The sequence below is a fragment of the Pipistrellus hanaki genome (assembly GCF_964339955.1).
Source record: "Pipistrellus hanaki genome assembly, chromosome: 19".
NCBI lineage: Eukaryota > Metazoa > Chordata > Mammalia > Chiroptera > Vespertilionidae > Pipistrellus > Pipistrellus hanaki.
Window position 1 is genome coordinate 8,095,204 of NC_140521.1, and position 25,926 is coordinate 8,121,129.

At 52.9% G+C, this 25,926-nt stretch overlaps 1 protein-coding gene across 1 annotated transcript in view; it reads left to right on the top strand.

Annotated features, from left to right (window-relative positions):
- MLXIP (MLX interacting protein) overlaps positions 1 to 21,609 on the top strand; it is a 47,772-nt gene extending 26,163 nt beyond the window's left edge. The window contains exons 2-17 of the mRNA XM_084867754.1: positions 5,025 to 5,131; positions 5,862 to 5,947; positions 7,234 to 7,323; positions 7,722 to 7,763; positions 8,128 to 8,299; positions 9,013 to 9,102; positions 10,321 to 10,412; positions 11,648 to 12,299; positions 12,772 to 12,890; positions 13,005 to 13,185; positions 13,568 to 13,695; positions 14,265 to 14,366; positions 14,445 to 14,572; positions 14,724 to 14,847; positions 16,561 to 16,690; positions 17,519 to 21,609. Of these exons, the coding sequence (XP_084723880.1) occupies positions 5,025 to 5,131; positions 5,862 to 5,947; positions 7,234 to 7,323; positions 7,722 to 7,763; positions 8,128 to 8,299; positions 9,013 to 9,102; positions 10,321 to 10,412; positions 11,648 to 12,299; positions 12,772 to 12,890; positions 13,005 to 13,185; positions 13,568 to 13,695; positions 14,265 to 14,366; positions 14,445 to 14,572; positions 14,724 to 14,847; positions 16,561 to 16,690; positions 17,519 to 17,640 (2,365 nt within the window). The 3' untranslated portion in view covers positions 17,641 to 21,609. The remainder of the gene's footprint in view (positions 1 to 5,024; positions 5,132 to 5,861; positions 5,948 to 7,233; positions 7,324 to 7,721; positions 7,764 to 8,127; positions 8,300 to 9,012; positions 9,103 to 10,320; positions 10,413 to 11,647; positions 12,300 to 12,771; positions 12,891 to 13,004; positions 13,186 to 13,567; positions 13,696 to 14,264; positions 14,367 to 14,444; positions 14,573 to 14,723; positions 14,848 to 16,560; positions 16,691 to 17,518) is intronic.
- The last annotated feature ends 4,317 nt before the right edge of the window (positions 21,610 to 25,926 follow it).

The following is a 25,926-nucleotide window of genomic DNA, read 5'->3' on the forward strand; positions in this document are numbered from 1 at the left end:
ATCGTGGCCATACTACATATCTTGCACTTCGGTGTTCCCTCCACTTAATGCAAGTAACCACGATCTTGCCTGTATGTCAGTACAAAGAAATGTGTGTTGGTTTTTAATTGCCCCATGGTGTTTCACTAGGTAGGAGCAGAGCCTGACCAGTGTGGGCCCTTGGTGGGCAGCTTGCTCCCAAGAGGAGAGAGAGAGCCCTGACCACCCACACCGGCTCCTCTTACCCTCACTGGTAACATGCCTATTCCATCTAGCTGGGAGAGAATGAGGGGGAGGCAGCACTAGGGATATTTTGCTACTGGGCATCTTAGAAGCATCAAACAAGCAAGTACGATCAAATGAAGAAACAAGTGGCCTCCACCACTGCTCTGGGACCTATCGTGATAGGCTGACTAGGATAGGACCTCATTCTACCTGGGACCTACAGAATCCCAAGGCCCCTCCCCAGCCCCACCCGCCCCTGTTCTTAATTCCAGCTCCAGTCTGTGCAAGGCCTGCCCTTTAATTTCCATTCCAGAGCAGTCTCTTGCCAGACCTCTGAAGAATTCGGTCTGCTAGTTCTATCCAACAGTTTTCAGAGGGACCTTTGTTGTACTGTGAACTTCCTTGTTTCATGTCATGAATCTGCCTTCTAGGAAGGGTGGCATGGCAGGGTGAGTATGAGTTTGCTTTATGGAGAAGTTTAGCCTTCACTTAGTAAACCCATATTTATTTATTTATTTATTTATTTTTAAAAATGTATTTTATTGATTTTGTGCAGAGAGGAAGGGAAAGAGTTAGAAACATCGATGAGAGAGAGTCATCGATCAGCTGCCTCTTGCACACCCCCCACTGGGGATATGCCCACAACCAAGGTACATGCCCTTGACCGGAATCGAACCCGGGACCCTTCAGTCCCCAAGCCGACGCTCTATCCATTGAGTCTAACCGGTTTCGGCAGTAACCCCATATTTAAAAGCACCTCCCAGGTGCCAGGCACTGTGCTGAGATGAGTCAGACATAGGTTTTGACCTTCCCATGGTCTGAGTGGGAGGGCATGTGGTGCATCCAGGCTCATTGTTCTGTGGGGGAAGCCCCAGGACCTGCACAGGCATGTGGGAGGGGCAGGTTTGGGAAGCTTAGGCCAGAGGAGGTCTCTCGTCTGTGTGTGTGTGGGGGGGGGGGGGGGGGGGGGGAGGCAGAGGTCGCAGAAATTTTCATTCTGTGTTTCTGGTTACACCTTGATGAAGGCAGAGGGATGATCCTGAGTTAGACTAAGAAGTATCCAGGTCTGGAAGACTAAGCTGGGGCAGGGCCTGGGGAGCAGAAGCCCCACCATAGGTGCTTCCTGGGGTACTGCTCTAGGGAGCTCTGGCAAGCTCTTCAGGACTCAGGACTTTTTAGAGCAGCCAGCCAGCCTCTCCTGGCCCGTGGCATGGGAGACTGGACTCCGGGTAGCCCTGTAACAAGGGTCCCGTCCAGTTTGGTCTGTGGCTGTCAGCATAGAGAATGTCTCCTGTCGGCATAGAGATTGACAGTGACATCAGCACACAAAAGGCTCTGAGAAACCCGTCACTAAAGAAACACAGAAATGTAGTCCTCCCAGCCCCTCGCCCCCCCCCCCCCATTCCTAACAGTTTGCCTGTGGAATCTTTGCTACCATACAGCTGTGTGTATCGCTTCTTCAGCTCTTGTCTTGAAATTGCCGTGGAGGAGGGGTGGTCAGCCCCCATGAAAACATCCAGGACCTCTCCTTTCACCCTACCCTCTACTTCTGTGGGTGGGGTTTTGGTTTTGGACTCACTCTTCTTTGTGTTGGTTGAGCGCCACCTGTTGGCTATTAAGACATTACAGAAATCGGGGGTGGGAGGGCGGGCATGTAATAGCAGTTTGTGCTCTGATATCTGGCATACTCCTGCTGAAGTTTGACCACATTTGACATAAATATCAAGGGAAAGTGAAACATTTCAGCAAGAGAGAGGAAGACGACGAGAACCCCCACACTACACCCTGTCAGGTTTGGTTTCCAGCTCACAGGGTTGGATCTCTCCTGCATCACCCCACCCCCTTCATTGTAAGTAACTGAAGCCGGCAGGTGACCTCACTTCTCTGAGAAGATGCTGTTATGCTCAGGTTGCCCTGCTTTGTCTTCGGTAACAGAGTAGTGATGAGGTTGGGTTTGTTGTTAGCCCAGTGGTTAGTTCTTCACCAAACACTGCAGGGCACCCAAGCTGGTTCTCTTCCCAGGAGCCCCCACTTTCCAGTGCCTTTCTCCTGCTTGTGTCTTCTGCGCCGTGGCAAATGCTGGGTCAGGATCCAGCAACATGGAAAGGAGCCTTTTATCCTGGGCTTAAATGTGAATAAACAATCAGTTATAGGAAAGTTTTGGATATTTTTCCCCTTCAGGAAGTAAAGAAATAGGGACCGTTTTGTTTTTATTCCTGGAACCACCTGCCTGGTTAGGCATCAGGTTGCTGACAGGTCGTGCGGAGGTGGGGGAAGCGGGTTGGTTCTGCCCGCTGTTGGGACCTAATGCACTCCGGGACGTACTCTGCTCTCCAGCCTGGTCTGTCTGGTAGCGCCGCACCCACTCCCACTCCCCACCCCTCCAGGCTGCGGCCATGCTGGGTGTTCTCCGCTGCACTGGCCAGGTGTGTTCCTGCTCACCTCGGGCCAGGCAGCAGGAACGGCCTCTCCCCCTCTCCTTGGTTTATTTAAAGGTTTCTTATCTTCTAGACCTTGGCTTAGATGTCACCTCCTCCAGAAAGCCTCTCCTGACTGGCAAACTGGTCAGTTATGCCGACTGTATGCTTCCAGAGTCCTCTGCTCTTCTTCACAACACTCAGCACAGGCAGGACTTGTGCCTCCGGGGACTTCATCTGCCTCATCCATCCCATTCCTCATTCTTAGCTCGCACGCGGCTCAGAGTAGACTTGTCAGATGAGGAAACAAGAAGCAAGTGGTTCTACAGCCATGTGGAATTCAGGGTAGACCTTTGCCCAGGTCCTTGTTCAGGGGTATTGAGAGTGGGCATGTGGGTGTCACCTTTTTCCTCCCATAGAAGAGGAAGTCTATTGACAATAGTGGCACAAAAGAGAGGCCTTTTCAAGTCAGGAGGTGTTAAATTAGGCCTTTCAGTAATAACATAAATCTAAATCACTGAGGTGGTTATTAATATCTTATATTTTGCTTTAGGGTTCACCCATTGTGTGTGTGTGTACACACATTTAATCCCTATTAAAACACTCTGGAGGTGATAGTATTATTATGATCTCACCCAGGAAATGGGTGCCAGAAGAGTTAAGTGACCGTAAAAGTTCAGTTAGGATGCAGTTATGCAGTAGAGTCTCTGAAACACTGCAGCTGCTGGCTGTTGAACTGGGGTGAATGCTGAGCAATGGGGGCGTGGGTTCAGAGTGCCATTGGATGAGGATGGAAGAGAGGAAGAAGGTGTTTAACTGGTTTGAAGGCCCTAATTCTTTGAGCTGAGGCTTCTGCTCTCTGTTCCTCTGATTCTAAGAGAATGTGCTGTGACATTTTCTCTCGGGGGTGGGGGTGGGGGTGTCACAGCCTTCTGGCTGATGTGATTCTGTGATTCTCAGCCTGGCCCGGTGCTGGGTGGGTAAAGGGAGCCATGAGGTTTTGCCAGGTGCACAGCCTTTTGCTTCGTAACCCAGGTTTTCAGGTTCAGCTCAGGTTTATTGCTTGGGTACCATCGTTGAAGACCTCAGCTGTTGAGCTATTGGCATGTCTCTGTCACTTGAGCTTTCTGAGTGGGTCTGGAAAAGGGAAAGGGCTGTGACCTGCAGTCAGGAGGACCCAGAGAACCCCGTTTGGTATGAACCAAAAATAGCCCCTTGCCTAGCTCAAGCCATCTGAAAAAGAGGAGCCCTGTGCCAGCTGCTCAGAGGAGGCTCCTGGCAGAGCCCTTGGAAAACTAAGCTGTCCGAGGAGGCTGTGCCTCCAGAGAATGTTCCTTGCCTGTTGTTAGCTGCTTTGCAAGCGCTTTAACTCATTAACGAAGAATTACTACCTGAGCCCCAAGTTTTGTGCTAGGTGCGTAGGGTGAGGGAAGCCTAAAGGGCCCTCCCTCTGGAAGCTGCAGGCTGTCTATTGGAGGGAGATGTGGGCACAGACATTGTTCTAGCGGCTCCGGGTGAGTGCTCTTTGAGGTGTGAGCTGTGCGCTGGGAGGTCTCCGTGCCTGCTCAGAGGAGGTGGTGGTGGAGCAGTGTTTGAAGGCTGAACAGGTGGGTAGGGGCACAGGGAGCTCCAAGAGGAGTGAGGACCATGTGTGCAGAGGCCTGGAGGCAGGAGAGCGCCTCACAGGTTCAAAGGCCTGTTGGAAGTACCTTGTGGGGAGGTGGGCCAAGACCAGGTTAAAGGAGCTTGGCTTTGCCGAAACCGGTTTGGCTCATTGGATAGAGCATTGGCCTGCAGACTGAGGGATCCCAGGTTCGATTCCTGTCAAGAGCATGTACCTTGGTTGTGGGCACATCCCCAGTGGGGTTGTGCAAGAGGCAGCTGGACGATGATTCTCTCTCATTGATGTTTCTAACTCTCTATCCCTCTCTCTTCCTCTCTGTAAAAAATCAATAAAATATATATTTTTTTTTAAAAAAAAGGAGCTTGGCTTTCATTCAGTGGTCGACAGATATCTTTTTCAGCTTCACTGAGGTATAATTGATAGTAACGTTGTGTAAGTTTAAAGTGTACAATGTGACTTGATATTTATATAGCAAATTCAACAGATTTCTTTTTAACTTTTAATTATGGAAATTTTTTTAAAAATGCAAAAAATAAACAGAATATGATAATGAACCTTGCCCTCACCCTGCTTCAACAGTTAACCAATGGCATCATCCCAACACCTCTACTCCACGTCACTTGGAAGAGGTCCCAAAGGGTCTTATATATTCTATCAATCTCATCTGTGACTTGTAATGGATTAATCCAGAATTTGGTGCCTGGAATGATCAGGTGGCACTTTCTGATGTCACTTCATTTTCAGAGGAATCAATGAGTGTCCCTCTTCTTGCCTTTCAGTGGGAAGTTGGTGTCTCCCAAGTGGAAGAATTTCAAGGGCCTGAAGCTCCAGTGGAGAGACAAGATCCGGCTCAATAACGCCATCTGGCGGGCGTGGTACATGCAGTGTGAGTGCCAAGTGAGCTGGGGCCTCCTGGGAGCTGGGGCAGGAGGCTGCAGGGGCCCCCAGGCCTGTGGGGATGGCCCTCCAGGTTCTTCCATCTGGAGGCCTGTGCACCTTGGAAATTGTTCCTCAAAGAAAAGCCTCTTTTGGGCAGTCTGCAGAGACAGGAAAACCAAGCCAAATCCTAGTGAACTGGACACCTCTCTGCCAACAGGCACAGGGGCCAACCAGGTGGTCTGTGTTGTGAAGGTGCCCGTCATCTGCAGGAGACAGATGTGTTAGCTGGTTGCTTACAACACAGTTGCCCTCTGTTATGATAGACACCAGGGCCCAATGTCGAAAAGGCAGAGGCGGAGGGAGGGGTTTGTTCTTTTCAGGGGAATCAGAAAGGGTGTAGCAGACAGGTGACATTTGAAGCATCAGGGAACAGTTCCCACTTCCAGCAGGTCTAAGAAAATGCAGGTCCGGCCTTGTTCTGTCTCCAGCTGGCCTGGGTGACTTTTCCAGGAGATTGGCGTGCTTGGGCTACCCTGGTGTTAGGCTGGCATTTCCATTTCTTACCCATGCCACATTGACACATTCTTTCTCTTTAACCTGGATCCCTTTGTTTGTCTGAAATCTTGTTTCCCAAGGGAAAGAGAGGGTCCCACCCGAGAGGAGGGTTGTAGACCAAGGACAAGGCTCCTTCAGGGGTCTTGGTTGCAGTAATGATGTCTTACTCCCTCTCTGCCCAGATTTGGAGAAGCGAAAAAATCCCGTGTGCCACTTCGTCACTCCCCTAGACGGCTCTGTGGAAGTGGACGAGCATCGCCGGCCAGAGGTGAGTGGCAGTGATCATGGGTGGCCGGGAAAGGAACTCGCCTCACTCAGGAGCCGGCTCATGAGGACTGGGAGCCAGGGTTGGTTCCTAATGGGAGACCACAGGGCAGCATGCTGGGGCTGCGCTGTCCTGTCAGCTATTGTGACCTTGAGAAGCCATGGGGATGTGGGGAGCAGGTGGCTCCCCTTCTCAGAGTGGGCTGACCCAGGGACTGAGGGACTTTACAGCTGGGACTTACCCTCTACTTTCCTGTGACTGTAGTGTTTCTTGAAGTCAATAGGGAGGGACTTGGACTCCTTATAAGGCAAGTATCTTTTTTTTTTTTTTTTTTTAATCCTCACCTGAGGATATTTTTAGAGAGTAGAAGGACGTGGGGAGAGGTGCAGAGAGAGAAATATCGATGTGAGAAAGACACATCGATTGGTTGCCTCCCACATGCACCCTGACCGGGTCTGGGAATCGAGCCTGCAACCCAGGTATGTGCCCCTGATCGGGACTCAAACCTGTGAACCAAATGCTGTAACTACTTAGTAACACCTACCAGGGCACACGGAAGTATTTTTGGGTGAGATTATGGGGGGCTTTGGCATGATAGGGATCTGACAGTGAGCGGGCTCTCTGAGACAGTCGTGAATTCCTTGTCACCAGAACATTTCAAGGATGTGGAAGGATGCACGCCCTGAGTAAAGGTTCAGTTGAATGAGATACTCTTGGAAGTCAAATCACTTTCCACCAGAAACTTCTGTGATTGACCGTTTGTTCTGACCCTTTGACTCTCCCTGCAGCTACAGGAGCGGCCACTGCCTTCTCACATGAAGGACTGAAGGGCTGAGGAAAGGGGTCAGTTCTCTGCGGGGTGGGCTGCAAGGGTTTCTGCACCCACTCACGTTCTGTGGGCAGCCCCTGCCTCTCTGTAGAATAGGGGGCATATGTCCCCAGCACAGTGTAGTAGTGGCTACTGGAAACATGCATTTGGGTGTTATCCCTGGGTCTCTGTAGGGCTCCTCAGCACCCGAGGGATCATTCTGTCTGACCCCATCCAATCCAGACCCTCAGGACCCATGCTGCCGAAGCCCCCCTTGGCTATTGCATCTTCAGTTAGAGGCCACTTGCAGCCCAGAAGAGGGGAACACACTTTGTGAGTGAAGTCTAGGACCATGGTGGGCTGCGAGCTGGATTGACCAGGCTGACTTCCAGCCTGGCGTCAGACATGACTCTGTTCCTGGGTGACTGCTGCTGACGTGCCGCGGCGCCATCTCTCCTGCTGACCTGCTTCTCTCCCGCAGGCCATCACCACAGAAGGGAAGTACTGGAGAAGTCGCATCGAGATCGTGATCCGGGAATATCACAAGTGGAGAACCTACTTCAAGAAAAGGGTAACTGGCCTGGGATCCAAAAGGAGCATGTTGGGGAAGGGGCCCCGGAGGAAGGAAGGGATGAGTCCTGCGTTCAAACACTGGCCCTGAGGCTGCAGCTCCATAGCTCTCCGTGGAACAAGCGTTCTAGCTTTCCGAGTGATGGGCTTGCTGTGGCCGGGATCTTTGCTGTCAACGTCTCCATCTGTGAAAAGGCTTTTGATCCACAAACACTGGTCAGGAATCTCCTCTGCCGGGCATTGCCTGGGGGTGGCAGGGTCAGGACTCTCTCTCCACCTGCCCCCCAGAGACAGGATGCCTAGATGTTTCTGGAGTCCACGCTCTTTTAGGGAGGAGAAGCCGAGGGCCTCATCTCTTCCCTGGCCCTGGGTGACCTGCTTGTCTCCTTTTCTCCATAGTTACAGCAGCACAAGGATGAGGACCTCTCCAGCCTGGCCCAGGTGAGGGAGCTTGGGGGTGAGGACTCCCGTAGGGAGCCCCCTTTTGACAAGAAACAGCAATAACTTGGATGGCTTGACAAGTGAGCCCCATATCAGAGGAGTTTGGGGATATGGACTCTCCCTGCGGCTAAAGGAGGGGCCGCTACCTTCTCACATGAAGGATTGAAGGGCTGAGCAAAGGCATCAGTTCTCTGCTGGGTGGGCTGCAGGGATTTCTCCCTTCTGTTCTGCACCCACTCATGTTCTTCGCAACAGCCCCTGCCGCTCTGTAGAATAGGGGGCATATGTCCCCAGCACAACATGGTTGGGAGCTCTGAGTCCACCACCGCCTGCTCGACTTCTCCATCCCCTCTGTTGGCGGTAGGAAGATGACATGCTTTATTGGCACAAACATCGGGATGGATGGAAGACCCCAGTCCCGATGGAGGAGGACCCACTGCTGGACACAGACATGCTCATGTCAGAATTCAGCGACACACTTTTCTCCACACTCTCCTCACACCCACCGGTGGCCTGGCCCAACCCACGGGAAATAGGTAACCCACCCCCAGATCCCTGACTTTGAGTGCCTGGCTGGTTTCCTTCTCTGTCAGGCCTCCCTGGGGCAGACTTCACTTCAGGGCCATCTCTGAGCAGCTGCATGTCACTTGTTTAGAGCAGGCGGTAAGAAGGAAGATTGACCAACCTCACTGACGTCTGACGGCTCCATGCATTGAGTGGGTGGGGACTGCAAATTGAGTCTACCTAGGAGCTGTCAGGCCCATGGTCTCACTGTGAGAAACAGCGGGGGTTTGATCTGAATCAGTTTCATATTTCTGATTCTGTCCCCTTAGCAAAAGATGTGTGCCTAGCCCAAGTGACAGGTCTGAGACCCACTCTGAAGAAGATGAGCAGCACTCCTGGGCATGACCTCTCATCTGGCCTGAGAGTTTGTCCAGTTCACCCATCATGGAAGCGCCCACAGAATTAGAATTGGGACAGGGGTTGGGGGAATCTCTGCAGAACTGATCATGATTTCTGGGAGTGTCCGTACTTGATACTCTATTTACCTTTCTTGAAAAAACTTATTCTTTTCTGCATTCTGGGAGCAGAGAATGGCCATGAACCCACAAGAAGGTAGAAATCCCAGCCAGTTGCCTACGTTTCTTCTTGGAAGAATCTAGAATCTGAGCAGGACCAGGCCTTTCATCTCTTCCTACAACTTTGAGAAGGCAAAGTCATTGCTCTGTCTCCTTTCTGATCCTTACAGCACATCTGGGGAATGCAGACATGATCCAGCCGGGGCTGATTCCTTTGCAGCCCAACCTGGACTTCATGGACACGTTTGAACCTTTCCAAGGTGAGGACATGAGCAGAGAGGGCATGGCCACCTGCACCTCCTTCACCCAGGACAAAGCAGACCGGTGCTTCCCTTTCACAGAGGGAGCTGTTGGAGTGGGAAAGGGAGCAGGGAGGACTTAGAATTTCCCCAATTTTTTGGTTGTAGCTGCAAAGTCTGCAAGTGTCTCTGGGGCATTGCTGTTGTGGGAATTGGTCTTCTCATTCTCAGTCTGAAGAGCCTCTGGTTTGGCCATGACTGTGAGCAGTTTTCCCTCTAGGCAGCAGAGGGCGCCAGCGACACGGCCACCTCCCCACAGTTTCCTGCAGTTAAAGCTGGTTCTTTGCGCTAATATATGACTGCTTTAGGTTCATTACATGTTACGCAATTTTACCATGAGATGAACTGCCAATAAAAACTTTTGATAACACTTTAGGAATAGCTTTTTGTACAGTGCAATCAGTTTTTCTAGAATATTCGTTTATTTCAATTAGCCACTTTAAATAACTGAAAACTTGACTATTCTATGTCAAACTCAACACTCTAACAACAATCCTATTTTACCCTGTCTATATTAGTGGAAAGGATTATTTGCCTTCTTGAGTAGGCCTAAGCATTCCTGGTACTAGGCTGGATTTGGATATCAAAAACCCACCTCCCCACACCATGGGTACAAGACATCTCAAACAAGTCTTGTCGCAGGGAGAGGGCAGCTGCTGTCGGTCAAGTCTCTGTCTGTTACCTGGATTCCGACTTGAGCTGTGCATGGGAAGCAAAGCAGCCATGGGGGCAGGAGACCTCCCTCAGAAGGGGTGAAGGTTCAGGCCCCTGCAAAGTTTGGGGGGTAAGGGTCTGTGCTTCACCTCTGTTGACCCCTCTGCGACAGTGCCTGTGTTAGGTTGTTCCTTTCCTGAAGAATCTTACCCTCCGGGGCCAAGCAGGGTGATGTGAGGTTCAATTCTGTCTCCTTGGTAGCCTGTGTAAAGCTGGTTCCTGAGCTCCCACCATTGTGAGAGCTGGTGAAACTCCAGGCCTGGGAGTATCTCAGAGCTCACACTAGTTGCCATCAGGTGTGGTTCCAATCAGAGGGCCTCTTCCTGCAGTTCCCTCAGGGGGAATGCCCTCTCCGGCCATGGCATTCCTCTGGGTAAGGTGGGGTTCAGTGCCTGATTTGTTTGCATTTTAATTTAAGGAAGTGACAGACACACGGAGCTCAAAAGCCCCAATGTTGTCTTTCAGAACTCTTCTCTTCCAGCCGCTCCCTTTTTGGCTCCATGCTGTCTGCACCTGCCTCAACATCTGCACCAGATCCCAACAGCCCACCTGCTCAGGTAGAGGAGCTGGGGGAGGGGCACAGGGCTGGTCATGAAACCTCTGCAGTTGTGGTTAGGCTAATGACATAACCACACAGTCATGAGCAAAGTGCGAGGGGCTGCTAGATCACAAGAAATTATGCTAGCCCCTCCTTGAAAGCATCCTGGAGATTGACACGGTGGGAGACTGACTCCATAAGTATATGCTCCTATCTAAGGCTCCAGGTAACCCGTGTGCAGTGAGCTCTGTTCTGATCATTGAAGACAGTGGTTCTCAACCTTTCATAAAATTATTTTCGTTGCTACTTCATAACTGTAATTTTGCTACTGTTAATGAATCGTAATGTAAATATCTGTGTTTTCCCATGGTCTTAGGCTCTACAGCAGAGGTTCTCAACCTGTAGGTCGCCTAAGACCATCGGAAAACACAGATATTTACATTACGATTCATAGCAGTAGCAAAATTACAGTTATGAAGTAGCAACGAAAATAATTTTATGGTTGGGGGTCATCACAACATGAGGAACTGTAATTAAGGGTCGAGGCATTAAAAAGGTTGAGAACCACTGATTTAAGACAAAGTAAGCAAGACAGCAAAGAAAAACGTGGGTGGCAATGAAAGGAAGTTCTGTGTATTCCTTTGAGTTTTTACTCAGCAATCACCGGAGATTGGTTTCCAAGTGAGGCCGGGCCTTTAGCCCTGAAGGGGCTCTCGGCTGGTGCCCATGTGCAGTGAGATACCAGTAACCTGGCCCATCTTCTCCCATCTGGCTCTGGGAAGAATTTCCTCTGAAGAGATTGAGATCTGATTCCTTATAGCTTTTCCCTTTTAGGAAGAGGTGACCTCTCTGGAAGTTGATATACGAAACTGTCCTGAGGGAACCCCATGAGCAGCTGGCATCCAGGCTGCCTCTGCTCTGTAACAGAAGATGGCAGGGACTTTTGGGGACCCCTGCTGGACTTCAGAAACAAGATATTCCCAGGCCGAGAGCCAGCTGTGTGCAGACAGTCACTTCGTCTGAGCCCTGTTATCACTTAGTTTCTAAGGGAAACAAGACCCCGTGGACATCTGGGAGACACAGGTGCACCCCCCAGATCAGCAGTAACGGGATGGGACAAGTGCCTTTGTCCCTCTGTTCAGGGGTTCATCTCAGGTGCCCGGCAGACATTGTACTTTGTGGCGTGTAGCACCAGAAAGTGATGGCAATTTGTGTGATCCCAGTATTTTTTCCTCCTTTCTCTTCCCTTTTCAGGAGAGCATCCTGTCCACCACCTCTCTCCCCACCGTGAGCCTCCCCGACAGTCTCATCGCATCCCCCGCAGCCACGGCCCTGGACCCCACAGATAGGCCGGGCTGTGAACGCACGTCCCAGCCGGAGCACCCCTTTATCCAGCCCGCAGACTTTGGTCCCTCCACGCCCCCACTGAGTGTCCCACAGCCTTTCCTCCCCCTGTTCACCATGCCTATGCTCTCACCTAGCCCCACCCCGATGCCAGCTCCCCCTGCTGTGCCACTCGCCCCTCCTGCCACCCCCCTGAACTCCCCACCCCCACCCACCTTCCTGCAGCCACAGAAGTTTTCTGGAGCCAACAAGTCCCCTGCTGTCATTACCCACACGGCTTCCACCACTCTCACGCACGATGCCTCTGCTACCACCTTCAGCCAGAGCCAGGGCCTTATCATCACCACTCACCACCCCACCCCCTCAGCATCCCCCTGTGGCCTGGCACTGTCTCCGGCCACTCAGCAGCCAGCTGTGGGCCCTCCGCAGCCCCGTTTAACGTTTGTGCACCCCAAACCTGTATCCGGGACTGGAGGGAGGCCCAAGCAGCCCCCCAAAATAGTGCCTGCTCCCAAACCAGAGCCCGTGTCCTTGGTATTGAAGAATGCTTGCATTGCCCAAGGTGAGTGGGGAGGGAAGCTGGAGTCTGACCCCTCTACAGTCCCCAGAATATTCTCTTGGCCCCAAGGCTTGCATATTCATCACACACACACACACACACACACACACACACACATTATGAGGTGAAAAAAAGTATAATACTGCATATGATTGCTCTAGTCTGTTTTGTATTTTGTGTTGTTCCTTTAAAATTAGTCTCAATCCAGTTGGAAAACACATGGTCCTGGTCATCTCTTTCCTGGGTCTGTAATCTGTCCCCTTCAAAGGGAAATTACAAAAACATGTCAGGGGCCTTGGTGGCTTTGTCTTTCCTGTGCCCCGCGGTGAGGAAAGCTATGTCTCAGTGGCAGCCAAAGGGCCCCATCTTTCTCCTGGGGGACCCCATTGTGCCTTGGCCAGGCACGGGGTTAGCACTAGCGTTGAGAGCAGGTCCCATGGCTTGGGGCCTCCCCCTCACCTTCTTGTTCTGGCAGCTGCCTTCTCTGGACGGCCACAAGCAGTGATCATGGCAGGCCCTATGAAGAGAGAAGGGATGTTGGCTTCAACCGTGTCCCAGTCCAATGTGGTCATCACGCCTGCTCCCATCGCCAGGGTGAGGGCCTGGACAGACCTCAGCATCCTTAAACCCGCAGCATGGCCTGCTCTTGGGCAGCCCTCGCCCAACAACCATCGTCAGGAGTGACCCCTCTCTCTCTCGTCACCCCAGGCTCCTGGAGCCCCAGAGTTCCACAGCAGCATCCTGGTGACAGACCTGGGCCATGTCACAAGCAGCCAGCCTGGCCCCATCTCCCGGCTCTTCTCTGCAAGCTCAGTGCAAGACTCCCTAGTGAAAGGCGAGCAGGCCCCACTGCACGGGGGCAGTCCCCAAGGCGCTGTTGTGGGCTCTGGTGAGTGGTCACTGTGGCTGGGACAGTTGGGACTTTGTGAGTGAAATGAGCTGGCCCACTCCTGGATTCGGGAGGCCCCCAGGGTGCCCCAGGATCGAGCCTGGGCTTACAGGCCAAGCAGCGAGGTCTCATAAACCCGCTGGTGGCCCAGTCTGGGAAAGTGAGCGATGCAGGCAGGATACAGCCAGGAGCAGAAAAGCAGCAGGCATGCTGCGGCATGATTCTTTGGTTTTTGCTGGGGGGCCGCTGTAGGAGGCTGAAGATGGGTTTCTGGTCTTGGGACTTGCTGGGGGTTCCCTTCGTGTGTGAGGACTGCGGCAGGCACAGCCTGGCCGAGCCCCCTCTCCAGTCCTGTCCCTAAGCAGGTCTCTGTTCTCCTCAGGTCGTGACGGCCCAAACTCCGGGCAGGCCTCGCCATGTGCCTCAGAACACAGCCCCAGTCCTCAGTCTCCCCAGAACAGCTGCTCAGGGAAATACTCTGCCGATTCCAAAAATGTGGCTGTGTTAAAGGTACCACCGTCTCTTTCGGGTCTCTGTTCCCTAGGAAGGATGGGGAGGTAAGGACCTTTGGGACAGCCATGCCCTTACAAGGGGCACACTGGAAAGGAGAGCCATGGCTCGGCTGGTGCTCCCCAGGCTGAGGTAGCCTCGGAAGTGTGGTGTCAGCACCTTTAATTTCAATATTAAGCCCTCTTTCTCCACCCCCACCCACGGAATGGCCTGTGGGGGGAACACGGACTCCTGCAATGTGGCAGAAAGCGTCCGCCTAGGACAGGAGAGGTTTGCAGGTGGCTGGGTAGTGCCAGACCGGCAGTGTTTGTTCCTTTCCAGGACTTTGAAGCATGGCCACACACCATGCTTCAGGGGTGGTTTTCTAGGGTCCCATCCTGTCCCCTCGTGGCTCCTGCTGAAGCCTTTCAGCTTCCTGTCACCGCTCCTTCCACGTAGCTCTCTAGCCTGGCCACAGGGTCCAGTCGGCCCCAGCAGTCAGCAATAGGTTGAGAGGGCAGGGAGGAGGGGCCAGGAGAGGTGGCCTGCAGCGCACCCCATGTCACAGTGATGGGTCGGTTTTCCAACAGAACCGGCAGATGAAGCACATTTCGGCCGAGCAAAAGAGGCGCTTCAACATCAAGATGGGCTTTGACACCCTGAACAGTTTGATCTCTAATAATTCCAAGCTGGTGAGCTGCCTGGGGGCCTTGGGTGAGGAGCTTAGTCCTGGGGCGTGGGCGCTGCTCTGACCCCACACCCGTCTGCAGACCAGCCATGCCATCACGCTGCAGAAGACAGTGGAGTACATCACCAAGCTGCAGCAGGAGCGCAGCCAGATGCAGGAGGAGGCGCGGCGCCTGCGGGAGGAGATCGAGGAGCTCAACGCCACCATCATGTGAGGCGGGGCACATCATGGAGGCTCGGGCGGTGCCCAATCCTCACATGTGCACCACACAGGCAGGATCCTCCTGCCCATCCGGTGCCCCCGGGGCCCGTATTTGTCACCGGCTGCTCCAAGCTTCCTCTGATTCTTCCTGTCATTGCAGCTCCTGCCAGCAGCTGCTCCCTGCCACAGGAGTCCCCGTCGCCCGGCACCAGTTTGATCACATGACAGACATGTTTGATGAATATGTGAAGAGCCGGACCCTGCAGAATTGGAAGTTCTGGATTGTATCCTTGGGTTTCTTTTGCCCACCCTATCCCAAACCAGGGCACCAAAACAGCAGACATCTACACTCTAGTCCTTTTAGAAAGATTCTCATATAATGGCTGTCATTCAGCTTCTGAAACAACAAGGTCCGTTTTCTCCTTGAGAGAGCAGGGCCAGGCCCGAGACGTGGAGTGGGGCTATCATGGGCCACTCTTCAGGCCGAGGCTTCCGGAGGAGGCAGAACAGGCCAGCATTGCTCTCTGGGTCCTTGAGGACTGAAGACAAGAGCCGCTTGTAGAAGGAAGTGGCCTCTAGCCTAACACGTCCCGGCAGCCAGCTTGTCCTTTTGAGGGGAGGGGAGGCGGGGGAGGGGACGGGAGGTGAGGGGAGGAGAGGTGACAGGGGACAGGGAGTACCAGGTGGCAGGTGAGAGACCAGGCTCACAAAACCAAGCAGCAGAGCCTGGGTTTGAAACCAGCTCCTTCCACCTGCTCCCTGAAAAGGTACCCCAGGCCTTGAATGCTGTCATGAGGCACTTTCCTGTGGGCTGGGCCTCCCTTGGCTGGCCTTCCAAGTGGCCCTTTCAGGGGCCGGCTCCTGCCTTCTCACTGCCCACCCAGCCACTACTCTGCCTCTGGATTGGCCACTGCCTCAACCTTGTGTGTGACAAATGGGTCTGGACTTAAAATGGCTAGATGGGATTTTCAACTTTAGGATGGTACAAAAGTGATACAAATAGTAAATAGCGTGTGATAGTCAATACTTTACTATAAAACTTGGGCTTTGTGTTAGATCAGTGAATTTCAACCTGTGTGCCACAAGAATTTTTGTTTTAATCCTCTATATTTTTCCACTGATTTTTAAAGAGAGTGGAAGAGAGAGGGAAAGACAGAGAGAAATATTGATGTGAGAGAAACACATTGATTGACTGCCTCCTGCACAAGACCCGACCAAGGCCTGGGCCAGGGAAGAGTCTGCAACTGAGGTACATGCCCTTGACTGGAATCAAACCCAGGACCCTTTGGTCCATAGGCCAGCACTGTGTCCACTGATCAAACCAGCCTGGGCACTGCAAGAATTTTTAAAGCATGTAATACTTGACTATTTTATCAGGGGCACTGATCTCTTTTCCCTTAAATTGTCAAATTTAAAAAATGACAACAGCCAACACAAATAATCAGGATTCTACTCCACTTTTTTGTCAAGCAAAAATATATTTATATCTATAAATTTTTGGTGTGCCACAGAATTTAGTTTATGTATGCATGAGATGAGTGAAATGAGTTTGCCCAACTATAGATTATTGTGAGTGTTCTGAGCATGTTCAAGGTAGGGTGGGCTAAGGTATGATGTTCTATAAGTTAGGTGTAATAAATGCATTTTTTACTTCTGGATTTATCAAGATGTAACCCTGTCATTAGGCAAGGAGCATGTGTATATTTATGTCATGTTCAAGTCATTGCACCAGGATCCATTCCAGACCAAAAAAACGCTTCTGTGCCTGCCTCCAGCCTGCTCAGTGATCAGTTCTGGTTACACTTGGTCTTAGCCGGAAGGCCGGGCAGCGATGGGGGTCATTACAGTTCGATAGGAGCGTCGTAGGCGAACGGAAGGGAAGGCATGCTTACCTCTTCAGATGTCTGTCGCTCAACCATCTGTCACAATTGCTTGCCCGCCCCAAGGGAAAGGCCCTCCCTGTCGCTTACCTTTTCTTTAACCCACGTGCCCTGCAGTTCAGTATCATCATCAAGCCGCTGTTCGAGTCCTTCAAGGGGATGGTGTCCACCAGCAGCCTGGCGGAACTGAACCGGACGGCGCTGTCCTGGCTGGACGAGCACTGCTCCTTGCCCATCCTCAGGCCGAGTGAGTGAGGTGCCGCACAGCGCGGTGGGGATGGAGGCTGCCACCTCCTGTTAGTGCCGGAGAGATGAGGACCCTTAAGGCGACAGAAAACCCAGGCCCCACTGTAAACAACCATGCAGACAGGACCCTGGGCATGAGGATGGTGCTGTGCAGAGTCCTGAGCTAGTCACTGGCAGGGCAGGGAGCAGACCTTCCCAGCCTTTCTGTGGCTTCACTGTGTCAGTTCCATCAGATCCAGTTTATGTTTGTTTGTTTATTTATTTAAATATATATTTTATTGATTTTTCACAGAGAGGAAGGGAGAGGGATAAAGAGTCAGAAACATCGATGAGAGAGAAACATCGATCAGCTGCCTCCTGCATACCCCCTACTGGGGATGTGCCCGCAACCAAGGTGCCCTTGACTGGAATCGAACCTGGGACCCTTCAGTCCGCAGGCTGACGCTCTATCCACTGAGCCAAACCAGTTTCAGCAGCTTATGTTTATTGAGCTTTTCCTATTGGCTGGCCCTTTCAGATGTCTCCTTGTTTAATTCTTATAACTAACAAAGCTATGTCTATATGTTAAGGTTATAGAGAAGTGGTAGTAACACTGGTGAACAAGCCTGGAGAGCTTAGTCCTCTCCACCTATCCGCAGGCTACGAATAGGATTCAGAGAGCTGCCTTAAAGGCAGAGGCGCTGTCCTGGTGTCCCCCTCCTCCTTTGGCAAGCACGAGAGTCACACGATGGTGGTACACGTAAGGCTACGTGTGCATACTATCCGTGGTGGGACTCAAAGCAGCCGCCTGCACCCTGCCTTCGGGCTAACTCCCCCTCCTGTCTTTCAGTGGTGCTGAGCACCCTCCGGCATCTGAGCACCACCACCTCCATCCTGACAGACCCGTCCCAGCTGCCAAAGCAGGCCGCGGAGGCTGTCACCAGACGTGGCAAGAGATCCGGGGAGTCTTAGTGCTTAGCCGGCAGTGCCGCCCAGGATGCCAGAAGACCCTTCCCTGCCTGTGCAGAGGAGGCTGCACCCACGCCTCTCCCGACACAGAGCCTCAGGGCCTCCCTCCACCTGCGCCAGCCCCTGGGGCTGCTCAATGCCACGCTCAGGTCTGAAGCAGGTTCGGGTCCTGCCAGCAGCAATAGTCCACCTTTGGGAGCTCGTTGCTGTCAACTCTCACTCAGCGACCTCAGTCACAACCTCCGCTGCCCTCGGGGCAGCCCAGACAGGGAAACACCACAGCTCATTTCTGTCCTGCTGGTCTGCCAGGCCCACGGAAGCAGGTGGGCACGAGGAGGCAGCGCCTGCTCCTGGAATTGGAAAACGTACAGGCCCCTGCCCGGTCCCTGATGTGTCATCCTGGCGTTGTCTCTGGATGACTCCCTGCCTGCTCTGGCCGTCCTGGGGCAGTAGGAAGACAGTTTTCCTCCTCCTCCAGACTCTGACCTGCAGACGGATTGGACAGCTGTGCAGGCTTTGCCATGGCCAGCTGCCTGGCAAACCCTGGACTCACGTGTGCAAAAGCAGAGGGTGTGAATGCACGAGGACAAAAAGGAAAGCACAAGCAATGCAAAGCTGCTGCTCCGGCTCGGAGACCCTCCTGGTGGCCTGTGGCCTGTTGCGATTTGGCTCCACTCGCTTTGGCGGGCAGCACCCGGCACCGCTGATGGTAATGGTGGCGTGGACTGATCTGAAACTTCGCCAGGTATCAGCTCTCAGAGTGGCCTTTCCACCTTGTCCTCCACCGGCTTCCACACTCAGCCTCCAACACGCCAGCAGCATCTGACGGGCATGCGTGGCCCTTTGGGTGCAGCATTCGAAAGGCCAGGCTCCAGGGTGCTTCCACCAGCCTGGTCCTCTTGTCTGCATTGTTCACCCAGGAGCCTCCATCCAGAACGGTTCTCGGACCAAAGAGGTCCCCACACCCAGAGGCCTTCCTGTCCTGTTTGGAGGAAGCAATTGAATGTCGACAGGCAGAATTCCTGGCCAGCCTCAGCTGTCCAGACGTCGCCCAGATCAGATAGTAAAGAACTGCACCCAGAGTTGATGAGGTGGGGGAGGGGGGTTCCCCTAGGGCACCGGGTATGGGGATTGCAGCGGAGGGTCCAGAGGGTCCGGAGGAAGGTGTGGCGGGAGGGTGGTCTGGGCAGTCCTTGCAGTGTCGGCCAGAGTAGCTGCGGGTGAAGGGCACTCGAACACCCTGGAAGTCTGGCCTGGCCAAAGGCACCTTCTGGTTGAAAGAATGCGCTTTTATCGTCCTGCTGTGAAGTTCAGAGGGCCAGCTGGCTCTTTTTCCTCCCGCCAGATGTGGAGATGGGCAGTGCTAGGCAGGCCAGGAGAGCTGATGGGCTTTGAGGGGGGCCAGGAGCCATGTGAGGGGGACCACAGCTGCCTCCTGAGGTTCTGATCCATTAGGAGGCTCCCTGGTTCCTGGAGGACTGAGGAAGGTGCTCAGAGGGCGGCCAGCCCTGCCTCAGCCTTGGGTGGTGGAGGCTGGATGGGGGTTCTTCCCCCTGTGACCGTCCACACCACCCCCTCTGCTGCAGGTCACTAACCTGTTACCTGCCCCTGGTCTTTGCTTCACCCCTCAGCCTCCTCAGAACACGTGTTTACAGGCCTCCATTCCTCTCCTGAGGCTGGACTGGTTCCTCATTTCCCCGGGGATGTGGTGAGAGAACCACCGTCACCCCCAGGGAAACATGAAGTCCCCTCAGAAGGGGAAGGCCTCCGTGGTAAGGGCTCCCTCAGGGCCAAAGGGGAAAAGGAAAACACGAAACGTTCGCAGCTGTTAGGGCTCATGGAGGGGCGAGCTCGGCCCCTCCACAGATCTGTGCCTTCATAAACCACGTGGGTGGCCGCAGCGCTTGGCCCGGCCTAGCCCTCCTAAGCCGTAGCTTTCTCCCACCCTTGCCGGGAGTCCTTTTTAAAACAAATTCAGTGGGCATAAAATTGGCCTCTTGCTTCGCTGGCCTACCTCTCTCCGTCTCTCCCCTTTGCTGATTTAGTGAACAGATTCTGTTTAAGCTGTTAGGCTGTGTGTGACTTCGAAGGGTGTGTGTCTGTGTGGCATGCGTTTGTTTGAGGAATTTACTTAAACCCATTTCTCTTGGTGCTCACCATTACCGTGGCTGCAGGGCCACAAAGCTTTCCTCTTACTGCAGACACACTGTTGCTTGTCCTCCGGGTTTTCTTGTTTTTGCCTCTTGTCTGATGAATCTGGCCAGCACAAGGGCCTCTTCGCCTCTATCCTTGAGTCCCGGCCAGAGCACGGGGAAACTGAAGCAGCCTGCCAGTGGCCTCTAGTAGATGCTGACCATGGGGCTGTGGTTTGTTTACACTTATTTTTACTCCCATGCCAGTCCAACTCCCATAAAAGAAACTTAAAAATGCTGACACTTGGGAGAATGAGAAAATCAGTCTGAAAAGGGGAAAAAATCCTGTCTGGTACATACATTCTGCAAGTATTTCTGTGAAATCTCTCTGTGCCATCAGCTCCCTGCACTGCTCTTGACTCTTTCACAATGAGTGGGGATGCAGGGACCGAGCAGAGGCCGCTGTGGGGCTTTCTGAAAGCAGAAAGGCCTGTCCCTCCTGTTCTAGCAGCTTACCCACCCGATGCCGCCCCTCAGCAGGCCCCCGACCTGTGGCAGACCCGCAGCTGGCAGCGGTTTTCACAGCACCAGGAAAGCAGTTCCCACGTCAGAAATGAGTGCTGACGGAGGAGGGGCTGGGGGAGGGGGGCAGTGAAATCCCCAGCATGCTGTGGATTGAGGTCGCATATGTGTCCTTGGGCACCCACCTTTCTCCACTTCCTGTCCCTGTGACATGACCCCATTTCACCTTTCCAGAGGTCAGGCCTGCAGGTGTTTTTGCTGCGGCCAATAGAAATATAAAGTTAGCTTCTCAGAGGACACGGGACCCCAGCGTGGTCCCACCCCAGGTGAAGGCGTGTGGCAGTGGGTGACATCGCCTCTTCCTAGCACAGCCTCCTCCACAGTCACACAGCCCTGTCTCCATGTGCAGTTCTGGCTGGCTCCGCCCCAGCTGCCTCTCAGGCCTGGCTTCCCACCAAACGAGTCCTGGGGCAGCAGGGCCGTTGTTTTCAAGATCACAAGTGTTTGCTCTCTGGCTGACAAGAGCTGTCAGAATGGAGCGGGGCTGTACTTGGGTCTGTCTCCCGCCCCCCATGGTCAGCAGACTCGCTCAGCGAGCAGGGGGTGGGTGCTAGGGGCCAGACCCTGTGCTGCCTGACCCCTCTGCTCTTGCCTCTAAAGTTCAGTTCTTTTACCTCACTGGCTCCGACGGGCAGGCTTGGAGCATTGCCTCACCCCCCCCCTACTCAGCAGCCCCCTCCCCTCCCGTGGTCCCTGGCCCCTCCATGGTCTTTGTCCCACTGACTGGGCTGCTCTCTCTGGTGGGAGGGTTGCCTTTCCCAGAGATTCCCTGCTTCCCATTAAGCTCTTTGCAGTAGGTGAACTGCCCCCACCACCACCCCGCTCCCTACACTTAGCTTTGCAAAGTGTTCCTGGCGGGACCTGGCCGGGATGGAGCTGGGAGAGCCCTGATGTGGCCGCCTCGGGCTCGGTGCCTCGTATATTAAGGTTTTCCCCACGTCTGAACACGGGGAAGCAGAGAGGAGAGCTTGGAGGCTGGACATGTTTGTGCCGTTCCGGAGCTGCCTTGGTCGTGGCCCACTCAGCAGGCCTTTGTGGTTGGAGGGGCTCCAGGAACAGGGAGAAGCGTCAGGACCCCCCAACCCCCATCACGTCCCTCCCCGGGGTCAGCTGCCTGATGCTCCTGATGTCGCGGCTCTGCTGGCTTCACCACGTGGGGGCTGTTGCCTTGTCTGGCTTGTGAAAATCCGCCTTGGAGAAAAAAAGGGAACTTTTTTATACTGACTGTTGGCTTTGACTGTGTGTGTGTGTGTGTGTGTGTGTGTGTGTGAATGAAATTTTATTTTTGTGAAATTCCTTTCCAATTATGTAGCAAAAATTCACCTTCACCTCCCAGTCAAACTTTTAGTTCCACAGTCGACCTTGGGCGTCGCCGATTTGAAGAATTCTCTTGTGCGTTTCTGAACAGAGATGTGTTGCTCTCAAGACCTGAGCTTGTGCAGGTTGGGAGAAAATCAGGTTTTGTACTTTTCCACAGAGTTTACATCCTGCAGTTAGAAGGTAGGAAGGGCCCGGCCCTGGGAGACCCGACCCAGCTGTGTGCTCGCGAGGGAGCCGAGCACAGCCTCCCCCACGCCGCCTGCTGCTCCCCCTGGACCCAGGCTCTCGAACTTGTCCGGGTTCCCGTTCCCTGGGCGATGGTTCACTCTTTCCTCCGGGAGCTTTGGTGATGGTGTCGGCTCCTCAGGAGACAGTGACCCCGTCTGGAAACAAACCCCCGGAGGTCGGGGCAGCGGAGGCTCCTGCAGGCCCGCGTCACCCAGAGCACAGCCCTGTCACGCGTGTCGAGAAGCATGTTTCCACCAGCTGTGTTCAACACTACAATGCAGTTTGAAAACTACATTTACATCTGAAACAATAAAAAGCCGTATTTTTTGGAAACGCCTGTGGTGTGCGGTCTTCAGTGCTGCCCTGTTGGTCTATGGGGAGCCGGCTGCGCGCTCCTGGCCTGGAGGTGGGGATGCCGCCTGCAGGGGAGGCAATGGGGTGAGGACAGAGGCCCAGGTGAGCGGGGTTCCGAAAGTGTCCCCAGAAAGACTGATTCTACAGAGAGGCCTCCGCCAAAGGGGCTGGTACCCCAAGCCTCGTGCGACCCATTCTGCCCATAAACTCACCAGGCGGGCAGAGTTGAGTGGCGCTTGTATCTACTGTCCAGATCTGTATCTCTTGACTAAAATGCAGTGGTTTGCTACACAGGTTCTTGTCTGATCAAACCCCAAAGCCTCCCCCAAGGGAAAGAAGTTCATGACACAAAACAAGATGTGGGGCTTTGAGGGCCGGGACCCCGGAGAGAGGTGAGTGGCATGTGGACTCCTTCCAGCCACAGGGAGCTCAACTTCCAATGAGCTCAGCAGCGGTGTCTGTCTGGATCTTTTTAAGTTTTTGAGCCCAGCTACGTGTTAAGTAAGGAAGATGCTTGGGCATAATTGGGAGAAATTGAGTTTGGATAGGCTGGGAAGGGAGGAGCAGAGAGTGTCTAGAGCAGTGGTTCTCAACCTTTCTAATGCCTCGACCCTCTAATAGAGCTCCTCATGTTGTGGTGACCCCCAACCATAAAATTATTTTTGTTACTACCTCATAACTGTAATTTTGTTACTGTTAATGAATTGTAATGTAAATATCTGTGTTTTCCAATGGTCTTATGTTGAGAACCGCTGCTGTAGAGCCTAAGACCATCGGAAAACACATATTTACATTACGATTCATTAACAGTAGCAAAATTACAGTTATGAGGTAGCAACAAAAATCATTTTATGGTTGGGGGTCACCACAACATGAGGAACTGTATTAGAGGGTCGCGGCATTAGGAAGGTTGAGAAACACTGGTCTAGAGGGAGTGTGGCTAGTGCACAAGGGATTCCCGTCCCTCTCTCAGGCGTGGAGCCACCGCAGGGACATCCACACCTGTGGACACTTCTCAGATTGGTGGGGTGGTTATCCCCATTCCATAGAGGAAGCAACAGTCAAGTGACATGGGTCCGAGTGAGAAGGCTGAAGGGTCACTTTTTGTCTTGTCAATGGGCTCTCCATGCTCCAAATCCCAGCGTTATCCTTGATGCCCCCTCTCTCCTTCCCCTCCCCCAACACCAAGCCCTACCAAGTTTGTCTTTTAAGTTTGTTTCAAGGTCATTACCCCCAGGAGGGAAAATCAGTCAGACTAGATGAAGTTGCCCACTGCCCTAACCCTAACCCAAGTTCACGGCACCATCATTTCGCAACCAGTTCACATGATAACATTCACCCCACTCTGCCTCACAATCTGACAATCAATGTACGTTTGGAAAAGTCCAAGACTAGTCATGTCTCCTCCGCATCAGATGCAGGGGCTGCGGCCAGGTCAGAAGTCAGGGACAGAGGGGGCGACTAGGGAGTGAGATGTCACACTGACGAGGTGTGGAACAAGGTTTCGAGATTGACTGGTGCAACTACACACTGAATATAAAGAGTCGAGTTTCATCGTTGAGGCTGTCATTTCGTAGTTAGGTTTGGATAGGATAAGAACTCTCTTAAGTGGCTTTTAGAGGCACCTCGCCTCAGTTGTGGACTCAGTCCTACAGAACAGAACTCACCTTCTCCAGTAGCTCTTTTCGGTGTGTCAGCATCTACATTGAGCCTCTGTGGGGTGGTGTGATTGCACTTGTCCTAAATTTCAGAAAGTGTGCTTTTTTTTATCTTTTTATTTCAGACAGTCTCCAGCATCCACAGGAGTAGAGCCGTGTAATGGACCTCGGGCCCATTCATCCATGTTCACAATGATCCACTGAGGGCCAATCCTGTCGTACACGCACCCCTCCCACCTCCGCCCCTGTTATTTTGAAACAAACCCCAGGGACCGTGTGGCTTTCTCTATGAGCTGCAAATGCGTTCTTAGTGCCGTTCCCAGCGTGGCGTAGACGCCTGCCACATTTGTCACGGGAAGGCTCCTGTGAAAAGCTTCGAAGTCACAGTTCATGAGAAACCTGGGGAATGGGGAGTTCTGATTGATCAGATTTTTCTGTTTCACCGAATTATTAGGTAGAAAACCGTTCTTGTTTAAAAAGGGGGGAAGGCTTTCTAAGATAAGCGTCTACTTTCCTGCCTTAATGGGTATGGTACAGCCAACAATCTAATCTCTTCATCTCGTCTGACTGATTTTCGCTCCTGGGGGAAGTGACCCAGCAGGGCTAGTTGTTTCCATTACAGATTTGTGGTGGCAGTGGGCCTGGGTGACAGGGATTACAGTCTTTCCCACCTGCCCCTCACCTGCCTCTGAAGCCCACGCTCCAACCCGTCCGTGTCTCCCGAGTCCCCAGCCCTCCCTGTCAGTGTAACCGAACGGCCCATACGGTGTGCATACTGTACCTCCGCCCCCAACACCCGCCACGAGTTTACCCAATTTTTCGCTCTTTCCTCCAGTCTTTGATCAAGGAGTGTGAGCTGCAAGTGGAATCTGCACTCAGCTCAGGGAACCCAACAGGGACTGTACTGGAGACACAACAAAACCTGTGAGTGATGGGGTAAGCAAGGGGGGCGTGAGGAAGGGCAGGAACCAGGCCTGGAAGGGGATCAGGAATGTCCCCGTGGTAGGCGACACCTGAGCAAGACAGGCAGGGTGAGCCAGGCAAAGGGGGGAAAGCCCACAGGAGAGCACTTCCCACGGGCAGAAAGGGTCACAAATCTAACCCCCCAAGCTCCCCACTGGGGCTTTTTCTTGCGTTATCACGTCTGTCCCTTCAAAAGTTATCTCTTTTCCCCTCTTCCATTTGACTCATTCCTCTCCGCTCACAAGTTTCTTCCGAGTCTCTCTATTTTGAACCAGCCTTTCATTGACTTTCAACCTCGCCTGCCCAAACTCAGACATCCCCAAATCTGCATCTCGATTCCCCACTGCTCAAGACACAAAGTCAGACATCACCCTCACTTCTTCCTTTTCTTCACTTTCTGCCTTTAGTCAATGTTGCCTCCAAAATAATCACAGGCCCAGCGCTCCTCCCACTGCACTGCCATCACAGTAATCCGGAAGCTGTCGCCTCATGGCCTGGCTGGGTGACAGCACCATCCTCCAGGTTTCCCCCTTTGCTGCCGCCCATTGTCGCCACAGAGCTGGAGTCAGCTTTTTAAAGTCCCTGAAGATGCACTGTGTTCTTCCCCTGCTTTCACTTCCAGTGGCTTCCTATTGCATTTAGATGAAAACCCAAACTCTACCATCTTCTCTGGCTTCTTTGGGGCAGCGACAACCTGTCAACCAGAAAGTCTTCATCTGTAAAATGTGGCTAACGATACACCTCCCCCACTGGGTTGCTGTAAGGATGAAATGGCCCTGAACCTATCATGTTAGCTACTTACCGTGTTTCCCCGAAAAAAAGACATCCTCCGAAAATAAGACCTACTTACAGGTTTCCTTCTGAGTGAAATATAAGGCATCCCCCCGAAAATAAGGCCCCCCTCCTAGGCTAAACATGAGAGATTTGGTCCACTGATTCTGAAAGAAATGAGATCACAAGAAATTCACCAGGAAATTCAGGAATTGGATTGTTATGATGATGTTCCAGAAGATGATGACATGATTGTCATTGAATAAATGAGTAAATTCTTG